The sequence below is a fragment of the Amblyraja radiata genome, chromosome 15 (genome assembly GCF_010909765.2).
Source record: "Amblyraja radiata isolate CabotCenter1 chromosome 15, sAmbRad1.1.pri, whole genome shotgun sequence".
NCBI classification, from domain to species: Eukaryota; Metazoa; Chordata; class Chondrichthyes; order Rajiformes; family Rajidae; genus Amblyraja; species Amblyraja radiata.
The window spans coordinates 30,182,596-30,200,210 of NC_045970.1; the positions used below are offsets into that span (position 1 = coordinate 30,182,596).

A 17,615-nucleotide genomic window follows, 5' to 3' on the forward strand; every position below is an offset into this window, starting at 1 on the left:
ATAGCATAGATCAGGGATAGGGAACCATTTCATGATGGAATGCCGCATTAAGTTAGCTGTAATCTAATAAGGCTGCATCCAAGAAACTTCAACTAGATACACTTCAAAATGTACATTATTTTGTAAAAATCTAACTACTATGTACTAACTTCAAGAAAATGAAAACATTTTGTTAATTCTAAAGTTAACTAAACTTTTAATGACATTGTAGTGACTGCTTTTTGTGGGAAAGCATTTGAATATTTGGTTGCCACATGGAGGTACGTAGTTTCAGCTGATCTTCTAGATGGGTATCCATTATTTGTGACCTTAAGGGCGTCTTGATTTGGGTTAGGTAGGAGATTGTAGATTTGCAGCAATAAGTGGTTGAAAAGCAAGAAAGCATTTTTTGTGCACGTTGCCGAAGGCGTGGGTATTCTACTGCATTTTTCCATATTTCAATCGGATCTTTCTGAGCATCAAATAAGGACTTTAAAATGTCATCTTCTGAGAGCTCAATCAATTCCATCTGTAGTTCTTTAGGAGCCTTGGAGACATCAACTAGGTGAGGTTGAAATGCTGATTTGAGTGTGACATCATGATTCTCAAAGTCAGTGAACCTTTCATTGTATTTTTTAATTAATAAGTCTATAACAGCTGCGTATTCTTCAAATGATTCACATGAATCCTCCTGCTCATCAATGACCTTCGTTAACTGGGGAAAATGTTCAACCGAAATTTCATTTTGAAGAAGAATTTTGAAAAAATATAGCTTTTTTGAAATGCTTGAATATTTTGCCACATCATATATAGACTTAGTTTTACCTTGCAAGGAAACATGCAAGTCATTTTTCTTTGACATGATATCACACAGAAATGCAGTATTTCTATAGAAATCTTCTTTCAATAATTCACATTGCTGATTCTGTTCCTCATGAAATTCAACTATCTGATTCAACAATCACTTGAGGAGTGTAACAGCCGCAGGGAAGAAGCTGTTCCTGGACCTGCTGGTCCGACAACGGAGAGACCTGTAGCGCCTCCCGGATGGTAGGAGGGTAAACAGACTGTGGCTGGGGTGAGAGCAGTCCTTGACGATGCTGTGCGCCCTTAGTGTGACGTTAGTGAGGCTACATTTGAAGTGCGTTCAATTATGGTCTCCTTACTATATGAAGGATGTTGTTACGTTAGAAAGAGTGCAGAGATGACTTGAGCCCCTGAGCTAGAGAGATAGATTCAGCAGGCTGACTTTATTCCTTGGAGCGCAGGTGGCCAAGAGGTGATCTTATAGAGGTGTGTAAGATTATGAAGGGAATAGATGGGGTAAATGCACTATCTTTTACCCGGAATAGGAGAATCAAGAACCAGAGGATGTAGGTTTAAGGTGAGAGGAGAAAGATTTAATAGAAACCTGAGGGGCAACCTTTTCACACAAATGGTGGTGCATATATGGAACAAGTTGCCAGAGAAGATAGCCGAGGCAGGTACTATAAAATATATATATTTTAAATTTGACAGGTCAGTGGATAGGAAAGGTTTGGAGAGATAGGGTTCAAATACAGGTAGGTGGGACCAGTGTAGATGGGGCATCTTTGTCGGCATGGACCAAATGAAGAAAATGTATATCATGTTAAGAAATTGTTTGTATAAGGAGAGTAGTCTTTACGTTTTCAACATAATTAAGACAGAGTATTAGAGTGAAACTGGAAAGTCAATTAAAATAAAATTAGTTAAAATTACCAATATATTAAATGACAACAAATCATGCATATATTATGCATAATATTGACTTACATGTCTGTCTAAACAACCAAATAATTTCAATCCCAGAATACTTGCATAGATGGAATGTTAAAGGATTATTCCTTCAGCTGCAGTACATGTGTATTTAATAAAACCAAGAACAAATTCACTTTAGAATGATTCATTTTAACTAGAAAGGAAATTATATTCTGCTTGTCCACTGAATCCAACTTTAAACATTTCAAAGAAAATGATTGGAGCTAATTTTTCAAAGATTCTCCCTTTCCCGCCACTTTCTAAACAAAAATTCAAGAAAGCAATCTACTACAGCCTTGTCTTCTGGACGAAGATATCATCTAATGTGCTAGTTCAATGATGTGTGTTAATAGTGTTATATTTCAGGTGAGACTTTGTGCAGCGCTGTTAGTTTTCCACGGTGCAAGTATAGGATCCAACAGCACTATCCAAAGAGCATGCAAGCTCCCCAGTTTCATTCATTCCTCAATCCAAACATGACGGTAGATCATCCAATTATTTTTCAGTTATCTGCAAGACCTTTCTGTGCACAAATAAACTGTCACAATTTACTGAAAATTAAAAATTGTCAATGCTGGAAATCTGAAACAAAAACTGAAAATATTGCAGAATATTTCTTCAATCTGAAATGTTTTTTTCTTTCCATGGATACTATTTAACCTGCTAAGTATTTTCAGCGTTTTCTATTTTTGTCACATTATTCTGTTTAAAGGCAGTAAGCCAAACTTCAAAAATAAAGGATTGGCTGTGGCATGTACTGGAGCATTGAGACCATAAAAAACAGCTTTAAGTTGTTTGATTTAATTCCATTTGCATATAAAATGCTTCTGTAAGTAGATGAATTTAACTGAACTTAATTATTAAGTATTAATACTTTATGCAACAGTCTGATTTTCAGTGTAAACAATTCCACAAAATTAAGTGTATCTCCTATAGGGTATGATGGTAGCAGTGTTTAAATTATTGGATAGTAGCGACAGAAGTGATCCCTTGAATCGGCAGAATTAAAGTTCCACCATCAAAAGCTGGGGAATTTAAAATTAATTGCATATATGCTCATCTCAATGAAGAGAACTGTCAGTGTTGTAAAAAAAAAAATGGATCTGTATTGCTAATGCTCTTTAGGGAAGGAAATATGTCATCCTTGCTCTAGCTTTTGTGCTACCAAACCTGTTTACTGATTCTATCATTTTTTAAAAATCATTTAAAGACCTAAATTAGCTCATCAACTTCACAAAGAAAAACAATGAAACGTTATGTGCAGTCATTCATCATTTTCTCTTAAAGTCCCTGTGACATTACATTCTAGATATAAATAACTGAAGTCAGTGATTCAGTAACTATTAAGTACCTGTCTCTGCAACAACTCAGGAATTTGATGACATTTTTGAAAACATATTCAAACATGGAAATCTTAATCACAACAATCAAGAACTCTTCCGTTTTGCTTTGCTCTGACATCAATGATCTTTGCATATTGCAGCCAGACACCAGACCCCAATTCAACATTCGCAGGAATAAACATTTATGCAATTTTTAAAGTTGATTTCTGGAAACTCTAAAGGGTACCAATTATTAGAAAATAAATTGAAGTTATAAATTGTTTTGTAACTATTTACCTTTAATAATCTCCCTTAAATGCCAAGGGACAGTGTGCTTCATTCAACGTGCTACGAGTATGCTGGTATCATTATATGAGCAAATTATCAGTAATGTCAGTAACATACGTAAGGTTTGATAACCCTCCCAAAATACACTACAATGTCCACGAGAACAAGTATATTGAATCAGCGGCTTTCAAACTTGTTCTCAGATTTCTATTTATTCACTTGGGACTTTAGCAATACAACACAGAAATGGCTCTGTGGCCCAGAGTCCTCGCCAAACAACAATCACCCCATACACTAATACTATCCTACACACTAGGGATAATTTACAATTTTTCTTAACAAAGCCAAACCTGTACGTCTTTGAAGTGTGGGAGGAAACTAGAGCACCCAGAGAAAACCCACGCGGCCATAGGGAGAACGTACAAACGCCGTAATGATAGCACCCATTGTCAGGATCTAATCCGGGTCTCTGCCGTTGTCAGGCAGCAGCACTACCACTAGGCCAAAGTGCTGCCCTAACTTCATTATACATTGTAGATTAAATTGTTAATTTCAGCAAAAGTTCTACTAGTGAGGGATATTTTTTCTTAATTTAATGTACAATGTGAATACATTGTTGTGTTAGATGCCAAGCTATAAAAAAGAAATCAATGAACACAACCAATATTCAATAATTTTTAGATCTAGTCTTTATTTCAACATTCGGATCTGTTACATCAATATAGATTTTTGTAAAACTATCCACATCACATAAGTGTGTCTTTTCACAATGAAACTAATAGGAAATTATGGTTAATGCAGATGCACAATTATATCTGGAAATCCAGAAATTGTAGTTAAGGATTTCCTGTTGCACTCAAAGATGAACTCTTACCTAGCCTTCTCCAGTGCAACCTTCATAATCAATAATCTGATCAAAAATCATTTTTGCCGAGAAAATTAAATGTTCCGTTTGATCGATATGATGCAAGTATGAATTTAATGGTGTATTAATCACAATTTGCACTGGCCCATCTCTGGCCATTCAATCTAATTGTGTGGATTTTCATTCCCAATTAATTAACAATTCCATGTTTAACATACAAAAATTTACCTTACCTTTTGAAAATGTTTACAATATTTAAGCTTTTGCCATGATCCCAATAGCAAACACCAATCTGTTTTGCATTCTATAAATACAGTAAACCCTCATTTTAATGGATCCCTTTATAAAAGATTTTGGTTAAGGCTGACAGACCTGCCGATGCCACCCCCAGCTCACACTACCTCCAGTCCACTTACAGCCCCAATCCTCAAGGTGCACGAGTAAGCTCTTCTTCACCTGCCGCAAGGATCAGTTGATGTGGCTGTTGTTGAGGCTCATATTGTAGCACTTGGGGACAGCACTTTCTCAGGCCCCCGCAACAGACAGGACACGTACGGTCATCGTGGGGCTCCCTCCTCTTGCACCATCTGCTGCTTCGTGCTTCTTGCTTTGCCCGCTCTCCACTCTGTCACGTCCTCCTCCAGAGTCAGCAATATACTCCACCTCGGAAGATGTCACAACTGCAGGGGAGAAGGTGACAGCAACAGTGGAGCAGAGAGCAGACAAAGCGAAGAAAGAAGCAGAAGAGAGCCCCACGGTGTGCGAACACATCCTGTCGGTGGTGGTGACCTGAACAAAAGTGCTGCTGGCCAGGGGCTACAATGTGAGCTCAATTGGACCGCACGGTAGTGCGTGAAGTAGGGCTCGCTGGTGCAGACCAGCGGCATTGGCACCTTGTTCTAAGGTGAAAAACAAAGTGCCGGAGTAACTCAGCAGACTGAATCAGTTTGAAAAAGGGCCCCGACATCATCTATTCATGTTCCAAGGACATGTAGCAGATAATCGGCAAAAACGGACACCATTTTCCCCACCTTCATGATCCATTATCACGCCGGTTTTCTGCACTTAATAATCACACCTTTAAATCCTTGGTTTTCTATGAGAATTTCCATTACAATTGATTGTTCAGCCAGCTTTATAATATCACTTCTCTGGATCCAAAGATCTCCTAGAATCAGTAACCGAAAGATAAAATCCAAACTACATTGATCTTTACCTGTTTGCAGGCAACTTTCTTCGATGTCAGCAGTGTGATAATTTCGCTGCTCTTTCAAAAGGCATGGACTAGAATCAGAATGGTTACAGCATTGAAGGAGGCCATTAGGACCACTGAACCTGTTGTAGCATGCTACAGGAACAATCTGATCCGTCCAATTCAACAGCTTTTTCCCCAATAAACACTTTTTCTTCCTTGCATAACTGGCCAAATTTCTTTTTAAACGCAAGGATTTTATCTGAAGCCACCATCCTTGAACAAAAAACTCCAGATATTGACATCTGCTGCACATCACCCCTGTTCTTTTGGTGATCACTTCAAATCTGTCCTCCAGTTCTCAACCCTTCTTGCAGTGGCAACAATTTATTTTAGAACAAATCTATCAAATTACCTTTCAATCTTCTCTGCTCCTACTAAAGTCAACCATTCAGACCAATATATGACATGTGGTGTGCACTCTCCTTCCTGGAGCAAGAGAATTGCATGCAATAGCCCAATCTCAGCTTGATCAACATTCTATAGAGTCTTGGGCATATAATCCTCCAACACTTTCGCCACCTCCAACGGGATCCCACTACTGGTCACATCGTCCCATCCCCACCCCTTTCTTCTTTCCGCAGGGATCGTTCCCTTCGCAACTCCCTGGTCAACTCGTCCCTTCCCACCCAAACCACCCCTTCCCCAGGTACTTTCCCCTGCAACCGCAGGAGATGCAACACCTGTCCCTTTACCTCCCCCCTCGACACCATCCAAGGACAACATCAGTCTTTCAAGGTGAAGCAGAGGTTCACTTGCACCTCCTCCAACCTCATCCACTGTATCCGCTGTTCCAGGTGTCAACGTCAACTTCTGTACATCTCGAGACCAAGCGCAGGCTCCGCGATTGTTTCGCGGAACACCTCTGCTCAGTCCGCCTTAACCTACCCGATCTCTCAGTTGCTCAGCACTTCAACTCCCCCTCCCATTCCCATTCTGACCTTTCTGGCCAGGGCCTCCTCCATTGTCAGAGTTAGGCCCGGCGCAAATTGGAGGAACAGCACCTCATATTTTGCTTGGCTAGCTTACACCCCAGCAGTATAAACATTGACTTCTCTAACTTAAAATAGCTCTTGCTTTCCCCCTCTCTCCATCCCCTCCCCCTTCCTAGTTCTCCCACTAGTCTGTCTCTGACTACATTCTTTCTTTGTCCTGCCCACTCCCCAGCATCAGTCTGAAGAAGGGTCTCAACCCAAAATGTCACCCATTCCTTCTCTCCAGAGATGCTGCCTGTCCCGCTGAGTTACTCCAGCCTTTTGTGTCTATATTCTAGAGGTTTATCGTAACCCTTGTTGCTTCTGTAGCCTACATGCAAAGTCCAAGATCCTAAATGGCGTTCAAAAAAAAAAAAGCTTTCGCAATATGTTCGTCTCGCACATTCAAAGATTTGTGCAAATATACCCGATGTCATTGCTCTTTTCCCATGTTTCTTTCTCATCAAAATTCACCACTCACACTTCTCCCAAATCTCTACAAATTGTTGCATCTAAGAAATCAATGATGGAGCTTGAAAATGAAACAATTCTTGCCACCCAAGTTTATGTTAAAGGCATCAAATCACATGACGCATGGACTTTTAGGAAAATTAATGGCGTAAGTATTCTGTTGAGTAATAATTGAACAATTTATATTCCCACATTTCAAGTTCCTTCTCTATTTTTACAGTGGTTTTAGAATGCAATTGGGCAAGGCATAGCCACATCCAAAGCAACACTTTGGTTGCACTATGGACTATTTTTTGCACAGCTGTGGTCACCTAGTTTTACAGTTAATAACATATTGTATTCTTTGATTATTATATATCATCTCCATTACATTTACAGGCTTGTTAAATTGCCACAAGTAAGAATGTCATTGTTCTGTTGACAATTAAACAGTCAAGTCTCTCTTGACTATTACTTTTACAAAGCAGATAGAAAAAAAATTCAGCATGAGGTAAAGTCAACAACTTGCTCAATTATGCTCTGATTTCAGAGTAACCCATTCTTATTCCTGTGAAACTATGTGAAAAATAGAACAGTGTATCAGATTACATTAGAAAGAAACAACAATTGCCAATCTTCCTCTTACACTAACACGTGATAGAGAGCATGGGTTAAGATTCCCATAATTGCTTCCTTTCATATTAAAATGTTACAATAAAAGGTGCATAAATCATTTTATTTCACTGAAAACCTAAATTTTTCTTTTTTGCCTCTGCATAAACGTCCACATTCCCAGGGCAAATTTAATTTATTGTACCTTTTTAAAGAAAATGTCTACATAACTGAAGACTCCATCTCTTTGTTGCAATGGCCTTGAAGCACATTTTTTAATCTAGCATCATGCACAATTAATTTAATAGAAAAATATATTTTTTCTTTCACCAGCCATCTCCCCCAAACATCCTGCCTCAACTTCTTCAATATCCCTACTGAATTCTTAAGATGTTACCGAAGATGTTCACTTCTTAGAGAAGACTTCCATGCATGGTATTCACTACATTACAGTTACATGAGTAATGTGTGATCAGCGGTCCTTTCTTTAAACTGTCCTTGGATTGTGGTGGATAAAGATAGATTTTGCAGACGCTTCACAGGCAGTCTCTTCAATATATCCACATATACTTGTATTTAATCAGGGATTAAAACCCCACATTTCCTCTTGCACCAGGAATGCCAATGGCATTGATTATCACACATCTTTATTCATGGAATGTGCGTCCATTTCGAGTTGCACAAAAAGATGATCAAACCAGTTGATGTGGGGCTATGACAATGTCCCATATGGAGGCTAATCAAAAATGTAAATTCCATGGGATCCAAGGATGATGGCCAATTGGAATCAGTGGCAAAAGGCAATTATGTCTCAGTAACAAGAATTGTTGAATTAGACTTAAATTCAGAGTTAAGATGAAGATGATGCAAAATCTTACATTTATGATCCAGTGAGAGCTCAAAGGAAGAAAAATATGGTCTGCAGCAAATTCCCAATTTTTTTTCACTTGTACCTCACAAGTACGAGACATTATTCAGAAAAAGAATGACAGGCAAATGGGAAACATACCCACTCCAATTTATACTAGCATTCTATCATGAAGTACTGAATTGTACTGAAGTACTGTCATTCTGAAGACCCTGAAGCTCCATACCTAACAACTTAATTCATAATGATTAACATTTCAAGTTAGCAATTTCCGAAAGGGAAATACTAAATGTGGAATAAACTATGGTTTGGCCAGAGTTACCTACATCCCACATATTAATTAGGGATTGATATCCTAAAATCAAGGGCAACAAAGTCCTCTGTTCAAAGTCCTCTGGGCAGAGAGGCACAGGCAGAGAGGCACAGGCATGAATATGAGGTGCTGTTCCTCCAGTTTGCATGTGGCCTCACTTGGTGATGGGGGAGACCCAGGACAGAAAGGTCATTGTGGGGATTGGGACAGTACAATGGTTAGCCACCCAGAGATCCAGTAGGTCTTGGTGAACTGAGTGCAAGTGTTCATCAAAACAGTCACCGAGTCCATGTTTGTTCCTGTCGATCAGCCAAGGCCGAGTGGACCATTTTAATTCACCTTCCCATACCTTTCTGTCCTGGGTCTCCTCCTCCGCTCCTGGGCCTCCTGATCACAAGCTGGGCGTACCAGGGACAAACTCAAAAGTTAGAGACTGATGGTTTCAATCCGGTGAAAGTGCTGACGGACGTGGTGACTGTATAATTAAATAATGTTTTAAAATGTTCACAAGATATCTAGTGACTGGAGCATAAAGTAATTAAAAGTACACGATATTTAACAATTTGGGAGCACATTCCAACCTCCCACCTCAACCACTACCAGTAGATGATAAAAGAGGAAACGTTCGGATACCTTCTTGTCAATAATCTACACTAGAAGCAAAACAATATAAGCAAACGTGATAAAATGGTTGCACATTGAAATGGTGGTGCTGTGAACCTGCATTTCAACACATGAACAAAATTTGAAAGACAATATGGTAAATACTGAAGGCAAGCAAAGGATATTTGGGTAGAAAATGAAATCATCAAAAGCAGAGAACAGCTTGTTTTGGAAGCTGAACTATGCCAGGAGCACATTTTTGGCATGTTGTCAGGCAGCAGAGACCATGGGTTTTAAAGATGATAGGTTTAAAAAGGCAAAATATTTAAGAGTTGATAAAAAAAAAAGTTACAGGGAGAGGCCGAGCTATTTGATATGATGCAAATGAACATTGGTGCAATTCGGACAAGGAAGTTGGAGCAAAATATCCTCCGACCATTTAGTAATTGTGGATAGAGCAAGTGATACAGAAAGAGCTGAGATGATGTTAAAAATGGCCGTAAGTATGCCATGATAAGCAGAAGGAATTTACAAAAACATGGTGGGCAAAATTGGAGCTAAGGCAGATGTGAAAGTAAACACAAGAATAACAGTGTGGGGGTAGCAGGAAGCATGAGCTTTGATGCAAGGAGGGAGGGATAGCGAGACCAAAAAGTAAGGTTCATTTGAAAGTAGATGCTCAGATAGAGGAACAAAAAAATGCTGGTCAGGATTTATTTTTGTACTTACGCAGAATAAATCTGCACTTTCAAACCTACTTTGATAAATGCAGTGATTGCATATATTCCAGAACAGACAAGAATAAGTAACAAAATTGATGCATAATACACCACAGTAATATCCTGTAGCAGGCTGCATTTACTTTTCTGCCTCCAAATAATGCTTAGAAGATATACTAGTACAGCTATTATAATTGTTTTGTATCAAGGCTTAACAGATAATTTCATTTTTTATTGCTTACTTCAAGTGCAATGCGTAAAAAAGGAAGAGAAAGTATAAGAATCTGCTTGCTTTATGACCACAGATTTCTGTTCCTTTTATCAATTGTTGAACTGTGAAGTCACAAGAGTAAGTTTGCACAATATTAAAAGTCCTCCCAGAAAGACATTGCACCCATTAAGAATCAATTTATTTCTCAATCAATATCACAAAACAGCATCCTCAACCAAAAGTATAATTTTTTTTTCTCTTTGCAGATGCCTAAGCTGGTGTGTGTTTCTAACATATTTTCATTTATATCAGATTTGCAGCATCAGTGACACAGCGATAGAGTTGCTGCCTTACTCATCTTGCAGCGCCAGAGACCCGAGTTGGATCCTGACTACGAGTGCTGTCTGTACGGAGTTTGTACGTTCTCCTCGTGACCGCGTGTGAGTTCTCTGAGATCTTTGGTTTCCTCCCACACTCCAAAGACGTACATGTTTGTAGGTAAATTAGCTTGGGTTTGTATACTTGGTATGAGTGTAAATTGTCCCTAGTGTGTGTAGGCGTGTGTTAATGTGCAGGGATCGCTGGTCGATGTGGACTCGGGGGGCCGAAGGGCCTGGTTCTCTAAAACTAAAATTGATCTCCAGTTTTTAGATTTCATCAAAAAAACATTTGAGTACTAGCATAATGTTGTTTAATAGAACCTGATGTGCGCAAATTGAATATACTGTATTTCCAAAATTAAAACAGCAACTGCACTTTAAAAGTAATTAATTGGCAAGAATTCCCAAACCCATACAGATGCCAATCTCTCAATGAAATTCAGTGTTTCAGCAAAATGTGTTTACCCAAGAAAATAACACCAACTGAAAAAGACAAAATTGATATCCTGCAATTTTTATTTGATTTTTCCTTTAATGATTTTGCATTTCAAATATTATGAAATATTTGTTTCATGTCCCTAAGCTTGGCAAGCTCTGAATAGATTCAGCAATATCTAACACAAACATTTAGACCACAGTTTATTTAAAAAAAAGGGCTTCACACTAAATTCACCTTAGCCACAAGTTTCTAGAACATAACTAACTAAAGCCACAGAATACTTCTTGTTTCTATGCACAGAGGGAGAAAGAAAATCACTCTTAACATAATTGCTGACACCTGACATCTTTCATAATGCATCAAGATTTTTAAATTGAAAATTGAGAACCAAAAAAGTCAGGAGATGTTACTTTAGTTATGTTACTTAAGCAATGTTACTTAAATAACATCTGAGCCTGTAAACATCGGACTGGCTGCGGAGGCCACAATAGGCCCGACTATGGGTGAAAAGGGGATGGGACTCGACGTGGCTGCCTTCCCCCACAGTGGGAACCATTGTGGGGGGATGTTTTTATGTTTATTGTTAAATTCTTTAATGTTGTGTCCTATCTTTATTCATGTGCTGCATTGGCAAGTCAAATTTGACTACACCATTTGGTGTATGTGATAATAATTGTCCTTTGTATCCTTAAGAAGTCTCAACCTGTAACGTCACCTATTCCTTTTCTCGAGAGGTGCTGTCTGACCCGCAGAGTTACTCCAGCTTTTTATGTCTATCTTACTTAAGTAACATGTAGCTTTCGTACTGAATCTATTACTTCAGATGCATTTTTTAAGGTACATGTTATTTTCAACAGTAAAAAACCAAGATTTGTTTGGTCAGAATTTGGAAGTAGGATTGGAGGCGGATCCGGATCCGCAACGGCCGTGAGCCCCAGGCCGAGTTCGGCGATCATTTGCCTGCTTCTGCTGCTGTTGGAGGTGACCAGGGTCTTGGGCCTGTCCAACTTTGGCCGTCAGTTACGCAACAGGCCGGTGGCGCGCGAAGATTTCGTTCAGGATGAAGTCCACACTCCTCCATGCCACTCCACGAGCCCGTCCCGCGCTACCCACACGCCAGCAGGTCGCGTAAATGGAGCGCGAATGACAGCCAAGTGGGACAGGCCCTTAATTCCAGCATTTTGTGTCTACCCCAGAAAACACATCAAGTTCTCTCTTCACCTGTGATAATGGCACTATATCAATAACAGACAGCACCTGCGGAGGGAATGATGGGCAGATAATGATTCAGTCAGGATCCACGTTCATACCGAGTGGAGCAGGAGGCAAAAAGCTGGAAAAGAGTGCTGGCGGTGGGGGTGGGCAAAGCCTGGCAAGTGATACGTGGATACAGGTGTTGGAGTGGAGTGGGGGGGGGGGGGGGGGGGGGGGGGTTGGGATAAGAGTTGATTGGCTGATGGGTGAAAAGGAGACAAAAGGGTGTCAGATAAGGAAAAAAGGGAATGAAATACAAAGCTGGAGGGAGGGACACGTGGAAAGGTTCAGGGGGAGGGGCGAAGTAAGAGGGAAATATGGGACTCAGGAATAGGAGATGAGCGTACCAAGGGGAAAGGTGACTAGGATGGTGCAAGAAATGCTCGGCGATCGTTTAGCTGAAAACCTCCGCTCAGTCCGCCTAAATCCACCTGATCTCCTGGTTGTTAAACAGTTTAACTCCCCCTCCCATTCACATACTGACCTTTCTGTCCTGGGCCCCCTCCATTGTCAGTGAGACCCAGCGCAAATTAGAGGAACAGCACCTCATATTTCACTTGGGTAGCTTATACCCCAGAGTATGAATATTGACTTCAAGTAACCCTTGCTTTCCTCTCTCCATCGCTCCTCCTTCCCAGTTCCCCGACCAGTCCGACAGTTCCTAATTACATTTTATTTGCTTTGTTGTCACCTTCTCCTAGCTAATAATGATCTATTCTACATTTCTCTTGAACTTCATCCCTTGATGTCTCGTTCTCACACCTTACACTTCCATATCACTGTCTCCTTCTCCCAACTTTCAGTCTGAAAGATCTCGACCCGAAACATCACCCATTCCTATCCAGAGATGCTGCCTGTCCATCTGAGTTAATCCAGCATTTTGTGTCTATCTTCAGTTTAAACCAGCATCTGCAGAGAAATTGTATCTCACTGATGCAATATTCAAGTGAATTTTACAAACATCTCTGTCTGAACATCTCCCTTTCCAATGTGAAAATAATCCAGACTTTAAAGATATTCGTATTAGCTTATTATTGACGTGAACCAACATATGGCGCATGAGTACTTCAGACAGTACGGAATATGGTATTTCAGCTACAGAGAAAGTACAGATTTTAAAAATGCAAGGGTCATAATGAGGTACATTGGAAAATTGGGAAAATCAGCCTCAACACAGGAGAGATCGTTGTTACGAGTCTGATAACAGCAGGGAAGGAACTATTCTTGAATCTAATGGTATGTGTTTATTAGCTTTTGTTATCATCTGCTTAACAGGAGAAGAAAGAAGAGAGAATGACTAAGTGGTCAGTGATTATGTTGACTGCTTTCCTGAAGTAGTAGATCAAACCTGCCTGCGAGGCTGGCTTTGATGTGCGCTACGAGCAGTCTCTCAAAGCACTTCATGATGATGGATGTGACAGAACTGGGTGGTTCTGAGAACATGGCCAGGGACTCCACACAAGTCAATTGCTCTCTCTGGGTACATTCAAGAAGGCCGATCTGACATCTGGGGGTACAGGTGAACTCAAATGGCGTCTGGGGGTACAGGTGAACTCAAGGCTGTTGGGCAGTTGGACCATACCACTGACCTGTTCAAGACAAGCAGACGGCACTGAGGTCATGGGGAGGGATGCAGAGTTGCCAGTAATTCTACCCAACTTCACTTTGTACCGTTATAATATGCACGCCATCTGTCGGTATGCATCCGTGTGGATAGCGTGGGATTCTAGCTTGGTCTGGAATCATCTTGGTGTCCCTGATGGCTTTGCAAAGGACATACCTAGATTTCCTGATGTCAGGATCACCTCCCTTGAACACATCAGACTTGATCCTCACTAGGGAGTGAGTCACAGCTCATTGTGGTTGTCAGTTGGCGATTCGTCAGATTGAGATGTAATCCTCTACATATTTACTGACGATGTCTGTGATGGCATGGGTATCCTCATTTAGGTTAGCTGCTGAGTCCTTGAATATGGAACAGTTCATCAATCAAAATAGTCACATTGGAGCTCAAACTAAATTGGAACTTCAGCTTTTCTATGCTACTAATTAACAGAAAAAGGAGCAAGATTCCAAATTTAGCTGATTTTCTCATCTGCAAAGGCAAATGTCTCCCAGATTGATGCCACAAAGTCCATTTTGTCACTATCCGATTAAAATCATTAGTTATGGTATTTTCAAATTTCAAATATAACATTGCAAGTGAATGTTATATTAGGTATTATTTAGGTAGATTAGGTATTATTTTCTCTGAAGAGTTGTTGGATGATTTCAGACAACTAAGTTAATTTCCAACAATTTCTTGCTTTTCAAGAGAAATGGCATTCACTGGAATGCTGATACTGGGATGTCAACATTTGGTAGTTATTATCAGCAAACTGAAAGTCAGAAGAAAACAAATCTGACCCCATCAGAATATTTTAGGCAGAATTTTTCTCTTATGAACAACAAGATTGAATTACTCCCAAATCTCATCAAGTAACATTCAAAGAGATGCAAATAAAAATTATGAGAATTCTATGGTGTACTAATGGTATCACTTATGCTGCATAACCCAACCCTACCGTACTATTAGACATATTTAACAAAGAACTGCAGATGCTGGAAAATCGAAGGTAGACAAAAATGCTGGAGAAACTCAGCGGGTGAGGCAGCATCTATGGAGCGAAGGAAATAGGCAACGTTTCGGGTCGAGACCCTGAAGACTGAAGAAGGGTCTATAGCTAGATGCTGCCTCACCCGCTGAGTTTCTCCAGCATTTTTGTCTATCCTCGTACTATTGGACATAGTTGAGTCACAATATTTGCAAAGGTTTAAAATCATCACCAAGTGAAATATTTGACCAGATTGTGATGTCAATTCTGCTCCTCGTTTAAAAGTTCCATTTGGCATTACATAAAAAGGAAATGTTGTTACAATCATCTTTATAAATATAACAACCTGAAAATGTTTTTGTAGTGTTAAAAAAATGAAACCTGCCAACACAAAGTTTAATCAGATGACTTAATAGATTTTAGGTTTTTAGTATTCACAAAAATATATGCACATTTTTCAAAACCTGAGAATGACATTATCTTAAAAGTGAGACAATGTTATTTGAACACTCCTTAATTTATAGCTAGTGAAGCTCTCCTCCATATTTGTGCAAAGAAACTTGATAGTCATGCTTACTTAAACAAAACGTAATCGTAGAGGTTAAAAATGTTTCCATTCCCGAGTCTGAGGGCCCTAAACTAACCCAATGTAAACAGCGTAACAAAATAATTCAAAAATAAAAGCAACCAACTAGTCATCCACATTTAAATGTCCTGATTTTTCTCATCACATGACTGAATCACATGAAATCTTGGGATGATCATGCAACAAACTAAACTGCAGATAGAGGTGGAGAGAGATTCCATTCAATTCCCAGAAATATTCTAACTCTCTTAGGTCAGACCCTAAAACTTAACCAAAAGTAACTGACACATGCGAATCATGACAATTGAATTGATCTGCTAACCGTGACACTTCCGAGGCTTTCAGATATCAATGGATCAACACGAAGCCTCCGCCTGATACAGGCGAGAAAATTGAATTATACTTAATACAAATAAAACATTAACTGCATTGAAGAAAAATACCCGAGAGAATAATCATTTGATAATAGTTTTTGAAAAGCCAACGTGACCTATCCTGGAAATGAAACTTTTGCTTGAATGCTTTAAACTAGGAAGCAGAACCCCTGCTCTTGCTATTAAAAGTAAATGAATCGCCAGCACCTCAAGGGCCCCGAATATTTACAACTCTTACAACTTTCAGTAGGTTGCAGCTGATCGTCAGGAAATGTCCGGACACATACTCAGCCTGGGCTGCGAGCAATAGTTCCTGCTCACTGCTTGTGCGTGCTCCCTGGCCGCAAACCGTGCAGGTCCATTGGCGACCGCTTGCTCCACCATCAGCGACATGTTTCCACTCGGCTCCGGCGCGCCCCCGCTCGCGCGCACGCGGAACCCCTCTCCGGCTCACGTGACGCGCGGGCCCGACGCGGCCGCGGGAGCGCGCGTTACGTAACGTCTCGTCTCGTCGCGTCACCATCGGCCGGACCGAGCGTCTTGTCCAATGGGGGAACGCCGCCGTTGCTAAGACGACGGCGCCTCGCTGGAGCGGGGAAGCTCTGAGCCTTAGTTTTGGGAACCAAAGATCCTATATGTTGGGAACTACTGAATTCTGTAAATACAAGGCGTTTCGTGGAACACCTTCGCTCAGCCCGCTTGAAACAACCTGATCTCCCGGTTGCTGGACACTTGAATTCTCACTGATTTACATCGGTGAGACCAAGCGTAGGTTGGGCGACCGTTTCGCCGAACACCTCCGCTCAGTCCGCAATAACCTACCTGACCTCCCGGTGGCTCAGCACTTCAACTCCCCCTCCCATTCCCAATCCGACCTCTCTGTCCTGGGTCTCCTCCATTGCCAGAGTGAGCAACAGCGGAAATTGGAGGAACAGCACCTCATATTCCGTCTGGGGTCCTTGCGTCCTTATGGCATCAACATTGAATTCTCCCAATTTGGCTAGCCCGTGCTGTCTCCTCCCCTTCCTTCACCCTCTAGCTGTCTCCTCCCACCCTCCCATCCGCCCGCCCTCGGGCTCCTCCTCCTCCTCCCTTTTTCCTTCCTTCTTTCCCCACCCCCCATCAGTCTGAAGAAGGGTTTCGGCCCGAAACGTCGCCTATTTCCTTCGCTCCATAGATGCTGCTGCACCCGCTGAGTTTCCCCAGCAATTTTGTGTAACTTGAATTCTCCTTCCCATTCCTACACACACCTTGCTGTCCTCGTTCTCCTCCATTGTTAGAGTGAGGCTAAACGCAAATTGGAGGAACAGCATCTCATATTTCGCTTGGGTAGCTTACAGCGGTATGAGTATTGATTTCTCTCACTTCAGGTAGCCCCCGGCATTCCTTCTCTCTTTCCCTCCCCCACCCAAGTCGCACTATCTTCTAATTTTCACCCTACAAACAGCTATTATTCTTTATCCTTTATCATCGTTACTTTTTTGCATATCTTTCATTCATTGTTCTTTATCTCTCCACATCACCGTCTCTATCTTTCGTTCCCTTATCCCTAACTCGTCTGAAGACGGGTCTCGACCCGAAACGTCACCCATTCCTTCTCACCAGGAATGCTACCTGTCCCGCTGAGTTACTACAGCTTTTTGTGTCTATCTTCATGTGAAGACGTGCATGGTGTTCTGTTAATAGTTAAAACTGCACGAGTTAATATGGGCTAACCATGTACTCGCTGTTGAGTGAAGCTTGTTGTGTTTTA

General features: G+C 40.8%; 1 protein-coding gene across 1 annotated transcript in view; it reads right to left on the bottom strand.

The window, feature by feature from the left end:
* Positions 1-16,294, bottom strand: part of LOC116981152 (V-type proton ATPase subunit B, brain isoform-like) — a 50,623-nt gene extending 34,329 nt beyond the window's left edge. The window contains exon 1 of the mRNA XM_033033953.1: positions 16,150-16,294. Within this exon, the coding sequence (XP_032889844.1) occupies positions 16,150-16,255 (106 nt within the window). The 5' untranslated portion in view covers positions 16,256-16,294. The remainder of the gene's footprint in view (positions 1-16,149) is intronic.
* Positions 16,295-17,615: the final 1,321 nt, after the last annotated feature.